The following is a 14,317-nucleotide window of genomic DNA, read 5'->3' as shown; positions in this document are numbered from 1 at the left end:
ACAGTAATTCTAAGAAAGAAACCAGAAATTCATAAAATTGTATTAATACATTTTAAATATTTGGTTTGGCAGTGTGGAGTCTCTGAAGTCATTTCTGTGAATTAAAAATTTATTGTATTTTTATTTACCTACAACTTCAAGTTTAATAAGCTCCTTATTTCTTAAAACTTTTAATGTTTGAACAGGAATATGAAGATAGGATAGAAGGATTAGCACAAACTTTTACGCATCAAAACTACTGGATCAAATTTACGAGTCCAGATTAAAATAAAAATAATACAATTAATGGTTGTTTTGCATTGAGATTAGCAACTCTTTGTACCACACCAGTTCTTGAAATATCAGTGTATAAAAAAAATTACATATCAATGCATGAGAATATGTAATATTAACATATTATGTAGAATAAGTAATAAATGTATACACACACATATATATATCATAATGTTTTGAATATTGTGATAAGGAAGAGGAAACATATTTCAAACCTGAATTTCACAGAGCTAATACAATGTTTAAACTTGAAGGAACTATATATCACTGAGTAATATACCCCATGACGATTTCAAATAAATGATGTGCATTGTGACTACAAAATAAAGCAAAAAAAAATCTATCACAATAACTAAAAGAGTAAGGAAGTAGGTATACCTCTCATAAATGTTATTATACTTATTAACTCAAAAAGAAAAATGAAAATAAAAATAATAATGTAATATTTTGATGTGATTCTTAGTTTATTTTAGCTTTTATTCAAATGAAATATTTTCTATGCTAAAAAAAAGCTCTTTTCTAAGCACTATAATTAAATTCATAAGATAGTTTCAATAATGATCCCTTAAAATATCAACATCCCATATTTTAGAGTTCCCATGTTTTAGAGATTGCTTATGTAAATGTAGCTATGCAAATTGACTTAAGTGCCACCTCCATATTAAAAATAGTAGGTAAGGTATGATAGGTTATAATATTTTCTGGATAACAAACTTGTATGAAGTAACTGACTATAAAAGTGATTTAACAGGCATATTACACAAACAGAAGATACCATTAAATATTTTTCACATTATTTTAATCAAGTCAAAGTATAAATAAAATGAAACTATCTAGAATAAGGTTCTGTTGGACCTCTGAATGAATTTACCCCAAACTAAGGCTCCATGAGTAAAGCAATCAGATGCTCATGGGGAATTATTTAAATGATCAACATTAAGAGCATTTCTCAAGAATACTTGAGATTATCTAACTTCAGTGGTCACTGAGAGAACTTAAAAAAATAACTTGGTTAATGCCTGAAATGCATGAATTATATCCTAGAGGAGTATTATTAAAAAACAAAAAACAAAAAACAAAAAAACCTCAAATTGAAGCAAGAGACCTGAGGTCCATTTCAAATTCTGACACTAAGTACCTTGGTGGTTTTGGTACAAGTACTCACCTTTTTTGGGTCCCCAATTTTTTACTCCTTTGATAGTACAAGGAGAGGGTTGAACTAATATCTAAAACTCAAGATAGACAAGTATTCCAAGAGACTGGGACAGAGCATGAATGATAACTTAACCATAGTTATGTCATACACAGCATTTTTATGAGTTATATGTACTTATTTGGTATTGAACTAAAGCTTTGAAATTTTTTATTCTATATTGTTTCTAACTTTGGGGGGTTTAATATAAACTCCTCATTAAAATATACTTAGTAAGTAGTTAATAAAAAATAAGAATATTTTGGGGGCACCTGGGTGGCTCAGTGGGTTGAAGCCTCTGCTTTCGGCTCGGGTCATAATCCCAGGGTCCTGGGATCAAGCCCCACATCGGGCTCTCTGCTCAGCAGGGAGCCTGCTTCCCCCTCTCTCTCTGCCTGCCTCTCTGTCTACTTGTGATCTTTCTCTGTCAAATAAATAAATAAAATCTTTAAAAAAACATAAGAATATTTTGAATAATCATTCTTCACCTCTGAAAAAAATAGAAAAAAAAAAACAGTTGGTCTATATTCCTCTCCAAGTTTATATTTAAGAAAATACTTTAAACTCCAGAATGTTTTAAGTTTATTTAAGTTTATTTTATTATTATTTATTTTAGTTTATTTAAGTCACAATACAGTGTGATTTTTTTTGTCCTTTATATCATTATTCTAAGTCTTATATACCTAACAGTCTATAACTTATCATTTCTGGAAATTAAATGGTTATGTTTTAAAATACCATATCTTTTTAGCAAAAAAACAAACAAACAAAAAAAAACCTCGATGAAGTAATTTTAGAGGTAAACTAATATTAGTTTTAAAATAAGGCATATAAATGCCTTATCCAGTGTTAAGTTGAATCCTCCTTCTATAGTATTTCTAATTAGGAAGTGATAGTATCTGTGTAATTTGTGACTAAAACCAATCATTAAGTAAAAGCCAGAACCCTGAGGTAGAGAATAGAAACCAGAGAAGCTGGAAATTGTTCTCTATTCTATTTGCACACTATAAAATAATGAAAGACCAAATTTTTTGAGAGTTTATACACGGGAGAGGACTATTCACTTTATATTAATAATCTAATTTTTATAGAAGACTTGGATATAGGCATTATGATTCTCTTCATTTTACAGATGGGACATCTACGATTCATGGAGGTCTACTATTTTGCCAAGGTTACATGGTAAGTCAGACATACCAGAAGGAGCTTTTACTTTTTTTTTAACATTCTATGTATTTATCTGAGAGGGGCAGAGAGAGAGAGAGAGAGAGAGAGAGCGAGCATACACTTGCAGAAACAGGGGCAGGGGTTCCTGGGGGAGCAGCCCACTGAGCGGGGAGCTGGAGATGAGGCTCCATCCCAGGACCCCAGGATCATGACCGGAACCAAAGACAGATGCTTAACTGAATGAGCCACCCAGGCGCCCTAGAGCTTTATTTTTTAAAGAGAGCTAACTGAGTACTGGTATTCTGTGTTTTGGTTTGGGGAATTGCAATTTATAATTTGAAAGACCACAGAAGTGCCTTTCTCAGGAGCCAGAGCTATCTATTGAGTAGTTGTTCAGGTAGCGCTGATATGGGAGGCATGTTACTGGCAAACAATTCAGAAGGAAATAAATGGTAGAAATGTAGGTATAAGTATAGATATAGTATAGCTATGGATATAGATATACTGAAAGAGAGGAAGGGAGATGGGTAGGAAGAGGAAGGAGAGAGAAAAAGAGATAATGAAGATCAGGGGAAGGAAGAAGGTTATGGGGAGAAGGTGCGAGGGGAGAAAAAGACAGGAAAGGAGTGGAGAGAGGCGAGAAAACCTGCAGGGAGGGGGCGGAAGGAGGGCAGAGAGCCGTAAGAAGTGCGTAATATTCACACACGGGGGGGGGGGGGGGGGGGCGAGTCACACCGTGAAAAACACATAGACACGGTAGATGTGGAACCAGAAAATCTCAGTATTGTGGAAGCCAAGAGAGAACTATTCCTAAAAGGAGCTAGTTAAGAGTTGTTAATTGTTGCATTTACCTCCGAATATGATGTCAGTCTTGGGTATTTCCTTCCAATTCTAATTCTCTTGCACATTTTCAGCATTAAAATTTTCCTAACATTCTGCCTTTTATTCCCCACTGTTCCTCTTCTGATGCAGAACCTTCCCAGCCTCGCTGCAGATGAGAGGATAAACTTCCACTAGCAAAGCTTGCATCCTAGGACCCTCAAAATCTGGCTTCACACTCTTTTCTAACCTTAGATCCTTCTACTCTTCACCACTAGGATTGACTGAATAGAGGTCTTGCATATTCTTGCATAGTTCTAAATTCTTGCATGTTTCTTAAAGGACATTTTTTGCATATTTCTAAGAGCCTAGTAAGCTTTGAAAATTTCATAAATTCTTATTTTTAAAAGAACATTCTTAGCTTCAAGAACTTTTTATTCTAAAAATCATGCTTCTTTTAACGAGGAAATATCATCTCAGGACTTTATTGTGTCTTATTTTAGATAAATTGGCAGTTTCCATTTATACAGATAAAGGAAACATAAAAATATATCTCTTAAAATTTTAGATTTACAGCAAAATAGCTTAAAGATTAATGGTATGCTCAATGAATGATGAACTTTGTTTCTTTGTTTCTTATTCTTGGTATTTCAATACTACTAGGAAACAGAATTCTATGTTTCCATTTCTTGAGCTTTATATTCTTATGCACATGATCTTATTTGATCATAGATTGTTGACAAAATAATGGAAATCTACAGCTCTTCACACTTTGTCTACAAAAATGCTCTTCGAACAGCTGCAGAATACCAATAATTATCTTAGTCCAGAGCAGCAAAGTCAGGCAGCTAGCATTTAACTCCTCTGCTAAAAAATAGCCCACATAATGAAATGTAAAATAGAGATGCTCTCTCTCGGACCCAAGAGCAGTTCATTCTTTTTCTCTGGATAGAAAGGAACAGAAAAGCGCAAACAGCTGAGGGCTTGCAACAGCTGTACAACAACTCTGGTTGATACTGAGCCTCCCTCCAACCATAAATTTTCATTTAAATATAGCTGCATGAATTGACAACTGAGTATATGGGCAAAAGATTTCAGATAATCTATATTAAGCCCAAGTGAAATCCATCTAGTACCAGGTGTTATAATGAAATTATTTCTGTAAAGTTCCTTAAATAAATAATGTGATAAATAATACTTAATTAAAAAAAATGCTCCTTTACTATAAACATGTTGATGTCAAGTAAAATATTGTAGACTGGAGTTCTGCCCTTCAGAATATTTCTTTTCTACACTAAAAATAAGCTGATAAAATATCAGTACAAATTACATTTTCCTGAGGAAACATAAACAATTGTAGGGAATCAGGGGTTCTTTGGCTTCAGAACACACAGACAAAATTCTCTTAGGGAAACTATACATTGATGGAAAGTCCAGGAAAGAATGCAAACAAGGAGTATAGGAAAGGAAACTATAATACCTCCTTTTAGTGGTTGATGGTAAAAGTTTCATAGCATTATTTAACAAACCCTTGAGTTTTTTACATCTGTGCAACACATTACCCTGAGTTTGGACATAAACAGGAAAGCACAGATTTTATCCCCAGAGGAGTTAAAATCCTGTGGAAGCCAGCTTCTTTATTTAAGAATATATGCATCTATAGAATAAAGGTTATGGCATTTGAGAATCACCTAGCACACAACAGAAATCATACATTAAAATTACATATACGCATCATGGACTAGTCAAGACAGGTTTCTTAAATGAGGCAAATCTTGAACGTAATTACAAACATGGGTTTGTGAAGAGTAAAGGAAATAGTCATTCACATAGCAATAACAACATGATAAAGACAGATAGGAACAAGGGAGATCTTTAAGGCTCTTTTGAGTGGCATTGACCTTACTTACTATTCTTGATCTCTTTCTCACTAGGATTCAGTCACATTTGCTTCTTACCTTGTTTGGTCCTCCTGGGAAACAAGAGCTCTGGCAAGGGTCTTGAAGTAATTTGGCTTCTGGGGAGTTCTCTTGGCAGTGGTTGGTCCCCTTAACAAGATGAGTAAAACAAAGCTGGTTTTAGGGGTACAGAAGAACCTGGAGCCCCTAAACCTACCTACAGTTGCTCACACCAACCCAAAGATTATCCACATTTAGAACCGGGAACCCGAAACACAGAGAAGTTAAGTAGCTTCCCTGAGGACTGTGTGGCCGGCCTTCAAATCCTTGCAATCAATTTCCAAAGCCCACACACAGCTCTGCTCTGCTATATTTCCTAGACACATGTCACAGGAAGTTTCTTTTATTGTCACATCCTAAACATTTACTGGCATCTGGCATATTAGATGCTATCTTGGGAAAAGAGGGGGAATGAGTGCTGGGGTTGTCTCTAATACATTTCACTACTACCTTTTACTGTCTACCCCAGGGTGGTTGTTAGTGAGCATTTGACCTCAGAATAAAGTACTACCTGAATTTAGGTGCAAGGCAATGTTGAAATTGAAATGTCAGGTCACTGGGGGCGCCTGGGTGGCTCATTTGGTCAAGCGCCTGACTCTTGATTTTGGCTCAGGTCATGATCTCAGGGTTTTGAGATCAAACCCCACCTCAGGCTCTACACTAGGCATGGAACCTGCTTACGATTCTCTCTCCCTCTCCCACTGCTCCTCCCACCTCTCTTAAAAGCTACAACAACAAAACTGTCAGGTCACAAAGGTGTTAATCGCCAACTTATTACAATAGTGTTCCAGTCCAAAGAAGATTTAATTTACTTCCAATGAGAACCCGAGGCAGCATTTGAAAAGATGGTGTTACTTTTTTAACCCAAAATGTATCACAGTTGTAAGAATGAAGATGATCTTCATCACTGATGAAAAATGCCACAGTATCTGTAATTCTACATTTAAAAACTAAGAGAAGTGAAATTCAGTGACTTTGATTTAAATGTAATTAATAACTGCAACTCAGACTGACATTGCTCACCCATAATACTTTTCTACTTTGCTCATATTGTTGATACTTTCTTGTGTGTATTATTTTTTTTAAAGATTTTATTTATTTATTTGATACCAACAGAGAGATCACAAGTAGGCAGAGAGAGGAGGAAGCAGGCCCCCACTGAGCAGAGAGCTTGATGTGGGGCTCGATCCCAAGACCCCGAGATCATGACCTGAGCTGAAGGCAGAGGCTTTAAGCCACTGAGCCACCCAGGCCCCCTTGTGTATTACTTTTGAACGAAGATCATGTTTTGTCTCAAATTTAGGTAGCACTGACAATGAGATTTATTGACCACACTTCATGTCTATATTCATAAAAGGTGAAAATGACTTAATTAAGTTTATCTCTACCTATTCGAACTTGACCTTTATATGGTAACATGCTTTCACATTGAGTAAATATGCATACTTTATAACAGCTTGTAGGTCTGTTGCTGTAAATTTATAGTATGCACTTTGTAACATACCTCAATGTTAAGTCAATAAACCACGTTTCCCTTCTGATAAACAAAGGATGTCTTCCTTAAAATTGACAATGGAGTGTTTTGATTATTGATAAATAGTACACTGATGAATTTATACCTGAACAAAATTATTATAATACTCTACTATCCACTACTCAGTTCTTCCAATGGTAGGTTTACTTGTTGCAACACAATATTACTTCTAAATAAAAATATATAATTTAATTTATATAAATTATTAAATACTAAATAACATAAATCTTATTTAAATAATTATATAAAAGTCTTAGCACCCATCTTCTATTTTTCAATATGTACACGAAGGAGTCAATGATTAACAGGTAAGGAAAATCCCATCATAATAAGAATATAATAAATTATATAGTGTTGGGTTTTTTTGGTTTTTGTTTTATTCTGTTTTGTATAACATGCTCATAGTACTTTCAGTATATTATCTCATTTATCCTCACAGATTTTTATTAAAAAATTGCTGCAGTGACATCTCATTTATCCTTACCACATTTTTATTGAAAAGATTTTATATCTTCTTTCTAAAGTAGTTTTTTTTTTTTTGCTAAACTAGTTTCAAAACAGCAACAGTTTTGTTAACTTTGAAAATAAATTTTTCCACATGTTGGATACAGTGATTAGTTTTCATCAACATTTTACATATAAACATATACCAAGTCAGCAATCATTAGCAATAAAAAAAAAAAATAGCTCTAAGTGCTTTCATGCAATCCATGTCTTTCTATTTTGTAACATTTTCTTTCCTTCCACTCACAGTTTCAATCTTTCCCTACATACTTATCAATGTAAGTTGAAGCACAGGATGCTTCTCTCCTCTTTTGGCTTCAGCCTAACATATATTCCTCATGCTTTCCAAGTATTTTCTTCAGAATATTCCAGCATGTGTTTTCTATGCATAGTGCCTCTATTTTAGTGTCTTCTAAGACTTCTATTAAAGCGAACATTCAGCTCCCTCTTTTTTTCTCTCTCTCCCCACTTTCTATGTTTTTAGCCCTTTCCTAAGTAAGAGTTCTGAACTTTCCCATAAATTTCAGATGCCAAAGAAGAATCTTAAAATTACTTCTTTCTCTGCCAGTTTTTGTTTAAGTAATACATTTTAAAACCATGGCATTTTCCCCTCACACAACTTGCACCCCTGCTCATATCCAGCTTTTTGTAACTATTCCTTTCTCTCCTAGCATAAGAACTAATTATTTACAGTAGTTGAAATTACTTACTATGCACCTTAAATGCAGCTGGATAAATTAAGATATGTTGAGCTAGTACATTCTCTATGCAGAGAAATCTTACCCAAAACTTAGACTTTCATTCTTTAAGAAAATATAGATTTTCCTTCTTGTAACTATCATTATGACACTGCTTTTGATGTGAGCCTCATCTTGGGCTGCTGGAGACCTACTGAGAAGCTCCACTATTCCCAATCACAATGCTTGGACTGAAGACATTTTCTTAGAAGTATTATTGTTGTTATTTCATGGTCCTAGGGTCTGCAGCTTCATTTTTAATCTTAGGCTTTCAAATATTATTTCCTAAGGTACAGTATAAATTTACTGAAAGTGGGACTGATTTTTTCAGGGAGCAGTGGTGCACCTTACAAGTGCATTTATTTATGCCACAAAAGGAACAGCCCATCTGCAAGTGTGCAGAGCGATGCTTCACGTTCCCACATAATGGAGCTTCCTGAGAATAGAGCCAGACTGACGTTCCATCTGATGTGTACTCCAAATAAAGCTGGTTAATGATGACCACAAGCAGGTGCAGGACTCAGAGCTTTCAACCCTTACTTCTTTAATCAGCACTCCTGCTCTTATAAATGGCAAAGCCAATTAACCCCATTCCTACCCAAATCTCCCAGTAAACTTGGGTACAGCAGAGCGGTACCCAGACATTTATAAAAAGGCTTTGAAACATCTCAGAGCAGGACCCCCAACTCAGGCTGCTCCAACTCGCATTGCCAATATCTCGGAAATGTCACCTCATGGGTGAAAACGGGATGGCTTTTTATCTGCCTTAATAATACAGAAAAGCCTGGCACACACGATGCACTCAGCCTAAAACATATTCTCCCCCTCCTTGTTTACCTGTCTAGTTCCTGCTCTCCCTTTATATCTCAAGTTAGTTATCATTTTTTCTGCAAAACTTAACAACGCTCTCAATGAACTCTCTATTTTCTGGATCACGACTCAATGCCATCTCAATAAAAATCCCAGCAAGTTATTTTGTGGCTATCCACAAGCTGATTCTAAAGTTTACACAGAGAAGGGAAAGACTTAGAATAGCAACTCAACAACAGAGGAAAGAACAAGCAGAGGACTGAGATACTAAACTTCATGAATTAATAAAAAGCTACAGTAATCAAGCCAGTGTGGTATTGGTGAAAGAACAGACATACAGATCAATGGAACAGAAGAGAGAGTCCAGAGATCAATCCACACAAATGCAATGAACTGATCTACTGATCTTTGACTATGGAGCAAAGGTAACAGAATGGAGAGAAGACAGTCTCTTTCACAAAAGATGCTGAAACACCTGGACATATCCACATGCGAAGAAAGGTCTGGATCTGGACCTGACATCCTTCACAAAAGCTGACTAAAAATCGATTACAGATCTAAATGCAAAACATAAAACTATAAAACTCCTAGAAGATAACATAGGAGAAAATGCAGATGACAATTGTTAGAGCGATGAGTTTTTAGATGCACCAAAGGCACGATTTATGAGAGAAATAACTGAGAAGCTGGAAAATGGAAAATTTAGCTCTGCAAAAGACAATGCCAAAAATAATCAGAAGGCAAGCCATAGAGTGGGAGAAAATATTTGTAAAAGACATTTGATAAAGAACTGTTATCCAAATATACAAAGAACACTTAGAGCTCAAAAATAAGAAAACAAGAAACCCAGTTTAAAATGGGCATAATCCTGATACCTCACCAAGACACACACACACACACACACACACACACGGCAAGTAAGCATATGAAAAGATGCTCCACATCGTATGTCATAGGGGAATTACAAGTTTAAAGAATGAGATAACACTGCATACCCATCAGAACAGCTAAAATACAAGAACATTGATAATGCCAACTGCTAGCAAGCATGTGGAATAATAGGGACTCTCATTCACTGCTGATTAGAATGAAAAATGGTACATCTATTTTCAAAGACAGCTTGGCAGTTTCTTTTTTTTTTTTTTTTAAAGATTTTATTTATTTATTTGACAGGAGAAATCACAAGTAGTTGGAGAGGCAGGCAGAGAGAGAGAGGAGGAAGCAGGCTCCCTGCTGAGCAGAGAGCCCCATGCGGGACTCGATCCCAGGACCCTGAGCTCATGACCTGAGCCGAAGGCAGCGGCTTAACCCACTGAGCCACCCAGGCGCCCAGCTTGGCAGTTTCTTATAAAACCAAACATCATCTTGCCATATCATCCAGCAATGTGTTCTCTGGCATTCACCCAAAAATGTTGCAAGGTTATAGCCATATGAAAATCTGCACATGAATATTTACAGCAGCTTTATTTATAATTGCTAAAATTTGGAAGCAACCAAGATGTCCTTCAATATGTGAGTAGGTAAATTAGTGGAGGTATGTCAAGAGAAGTGAATACTATTCAGCACCGAAAAGAGATACCAAGTCATGAAAAGACATGGAGGAAATTGGAATGTATATTACTAAGTGAAAAAAAAAGCTAATCTGAAAAGGCTATGTATTGCATCATTACAATTATATGAATTTTGATAAGGCAAACTCTAGAGAGAGTAAAAAAAAATTAATGATGACCAAGGATTAAAAAAGAAGAAGGGATGAATAGAGTCCAGAAGATTTTTAGGACAGTAAAATTATTCTGTATGAGACTACAATGATAGATACATGTCATTATACACTTATCCAACCTCAGAGAATATACAACACCAAGAGCTAACTCTAATATAAACTTTGGATTTGGACTGTTAACAATGAGTCAGTGTAGATGATAAAAAATATACCACTCTACTGTGAGATGGTGATAGTCAAGAAATGGGGTGGGGGTTTGGAAACTATATTTTTAGCTTAATTTTGCTGTGACCCTAAAACTGCTCTAAAAATCAAGTTTCTTAATTTTAGAAGCATGAAGAGGAAATAAAGATTTTCCAGACAAAATTAATGATACAAGTGATTACCATCAGACCTCACATTATAAGAAATGTTAAGACTCTGGCCAAGACATATGGTCCAAGCAAACACATGAATCTATACAAAATAATAAAAGAGATCCAGAAGTAAAATAAAGACAAAATAAAAATTATTTTAATTGTATATACTGCTGTAAAAGATAATATCTGCCTAAATATTTAAATATAATATATTGTGTTTCGATGCCATTTGTAAAAATAAAATGTTTGAGAATAATGAGGATTGCAGAGAGTACTTTGGACTATCATGTGTAGTCTTTAAACAACATGTGAAAGTGCTATTCCTTAAAAGTAGACTTTGATTAACTAATGGTGATTATGTAAAATCAAGGGCAACCATTTTAAAAAGTAAAAAGATATAAATAATAAGTCAATAGAGGAAATAAAATGGAGTTATTTCAAAAATTTCAATTCATCCAAGCAAGGCAGAAAGAAAGAGGGGAAAACCAAGGAGCTAAATAGAAAAAAACAACTCTGAAAAGAGGAACAAAATCAATGAACCAAACCACCTAATTTCAGTATTTTTCATAAAACTACAGTAATCAAGACAATGGAGTGTTAACAAATAATGGCTGAATAGACCAACAGAACAACACAGTCCTGAAATAAAGCATAGTCCTATTGTATTTTTACTGAATAAATAAGTATGTTTTCCTATGTTTATGCTGTCTTAAGTTTAAGTCAATTGTTACAGATCAATGTTTAGACCGAGTCTATATACATAACTAAAGATTACAGAAAGATACATCCCTACAAAGGCTGAGTGTATTACATTAAAGATTATCTTCCTAATAGGATCACAATGCCATCACGACTTTTAGAAGATGTTTTCTTTACTAAATGGGTACCTATTGGGGTGAGTTCCATACTTAATATTTATCAAACAGAGAAGTTTAAATATATTTGGATTAATATTTGCAATAAAACAATTTTTTTTGAATAATGTCAATATCTTAGGAAATGGCATATTTCTGATATGTCCCTCTCTTATGCTAAGTTAGTGGCTCATAAATCATGGACTTTGTCATTTCTCCTCTTTCTGTGTATTATGAGTACATGTATATTCATGCACGCAACTTTTTGTATTTATCTATTTGTACTTATAATTTAATTAAGGAACACATCAGTTTCTGGAACTTTTTTTAAGACTTATTTATTTATTAGAGAGAGCATGCGGGCAAGTGGGGGGAGGGGCAGAAGACGAGAATCTTTAAGCAGAGTCCCTGCTGAGCACGGAGACAGAACACAGGCTTGATCTCCGGATGCTTGATACCACAGCGGGAGCCAAAACCAAGAGTCCCAGGCTTAAAGGACTGAGCCACCCAGGCGGTAGCTAGAACATTCATAAATGCTCCTTTAGACTTTATATAACCTAATAGATTATTTTTCTCTGCATTTATTTCAATTAAAACACATGCAGACAAATTAACACATACTTCTGAATACGTAGCTTCAACTTGTATCTTTGCTTGCCACATCTTCTCTATTTTGAAAGCTTCTAAAACTTCTAAACCGTTTTTGACTTATTACGTACAGATCAAGGTCTTCTCAAACCATTTTGCTCTGCTTCTCCTTATGAGTTGGTGTTAATTTTAAGACATGAACAAAATGTCTTTTCAAAATTTCTTGGTTGAACATTATTTACAATGTCAATTGCTTGATTAGTTTTCTCTATTATGTATGTAAGGCATCATTCAAATATTACATACTTATTTTTGGTCACAGATAGAAAATGACCTCACTTGTCAACCAATAACCTGTTTTGGTCTCTTGCCCCTGATCCAGGGAATTGATGTTTATAAAACTTTTGTTTAATCTTTCTTTTGTAGCTATCTAGAGTTCTTTACTTTTGTGAAGGCAGTGCACCTCTACACCTAAAAATATAATCAAATATCTGGTTTTTCATATTATGTATATTAATTGCAGTTGATTTCTTTTCTAAGACTTCTGTATCTAATGTTTTCATATTTTTAATCTTAAAATACCATTCGTTAGCCCCAATGTCTAATTGATCTAACTCAATTGCTAATTGAGTTTCATTTATATTTTCTTTTCCTCCTTTCTATCCAATTTTATTTTCTTTTTTCTTGCATTATCCATCTATAAACTTCCTGCTTTTTCAGACTTAGCTTCTCCTTTCCCTTTGGACTTCTTTTCAGATGCTAATCCTTCTAGTCTTGTCTCCCTTCTCTTTCAGCCCTGAACCCTGACTTTGACATTTGTCACCACAGCTAGAGTGCTTCCTCTGAATCTGGTTTACTCTTTATTTCTTATTTCACAGATGGAAGAATGATCTTGCTGATTTTTTTTTCACGTTACCGCCTACTCTTTGGTTTTCTCATTTCTCTTTTTTTGACCAATTTGAAATTCTCTTCTTTTGTTCTGCTTCCTTTTTCTCCCCCCACAGACATTTTTAAATTCATGTTAAATGGCTCCTAAATTCTGTGTCCAGATGCCCACAGTTCAACTTCCTCATAGAAGACTCGACTCAAGTTTCCTTTATATTTTCCTCATTTATCTCCTTTCTCTTGCTTCTTGCTCTTACATGCTCAGGCTAGGCAGTTAGCTGGAGAAAAAGAGCTGGTCAGTTTTACAGACCTCCTTTTGGTATTCTACAGAAGACAAACAAGCCAACAAAAAATTACAATAGGCATTTTACTAAAGGCATGATTTGGGGGACAGAATTGTGAAAAATATACCATTAGGGAAATGGTAAATTGAAGGAATAAAGGAAAGAGAGAGAAAAGAATAGACAGGTTTGATTAACTGGAGTGAAGGTCATAGTAGAAAAGTAATGAAAAAAGGTGATTCAATGTCTGAAATAATTACAATTCATGATGGGGTGTGTTAATTTGACACAAGTAGTATTTGCGGATGACTAATAATAACACATGACTATATGAAATATGTTCCACTTTTCTGCACTTACAGTGAATGTCATGGAACCTAATCTTAAAAAGAGTAAGAAGAATAAGCAAAACACATTGAAATTTTCATCTGGATGACTCCTTATTAATACTGCTGACTTATTTCCATTAACCACACCCTAATTAGTTTCTGCATCCAGTGTCAGCACTTATTTTCATGGTTGGATGTCTTATGTATGAAACCAGACAAAATTTGACCACTCTCTTAAAACTAAAATTGTATAATAAAATCCCCAACACACTATTTACCAATGTCATTCTTAATAACTTTTGGA

At 34.8% G+C, this 14,317-nt stretch overlaps 1 protein-coding gene across 1 annotated transcript; it reads right to left on the bottom strand.

Moving 5' to 3' along the window:
• Positions 1 to 8,675: 8,675 nt before the first annotated feature.
• Positions 8,676 to 8,851, bottom strand: LOC116581893 (ATP synthase subunit ATP5MPL, mitochondrial-like). Its single transcript, XM_032329209.1, is given in 2 exon segments — positions 8,676 to 8,719; positions 8,722 to 8,851. Coding segments are annotated over 2 exon segments (174 nt in total).
• Between the last annotated feature and the right edge of the window lie 5,466 nt (positions 8,852 to 14,317).

Source organism: Mustela erminea, chromosome 21, assembly GCF_009829155.1.
Source record: "Mustela erminea isolate mMusErm1 chromosome 21, mMusErm1.Pri, whole genome shotgun sequence".
NCBI classification, from domain to species: domain Eukaryota; kingdom Metazoa; phylum Chordata; class Mammalia; order Carnivora; family Mustelidae; genus Mustela; species Mustela erminea.
The sequence above is the reverse complement of the archived record's forward strand: the minus strand, read 5'-3'. Positions and strand labels throughout refer to the sequence as shown.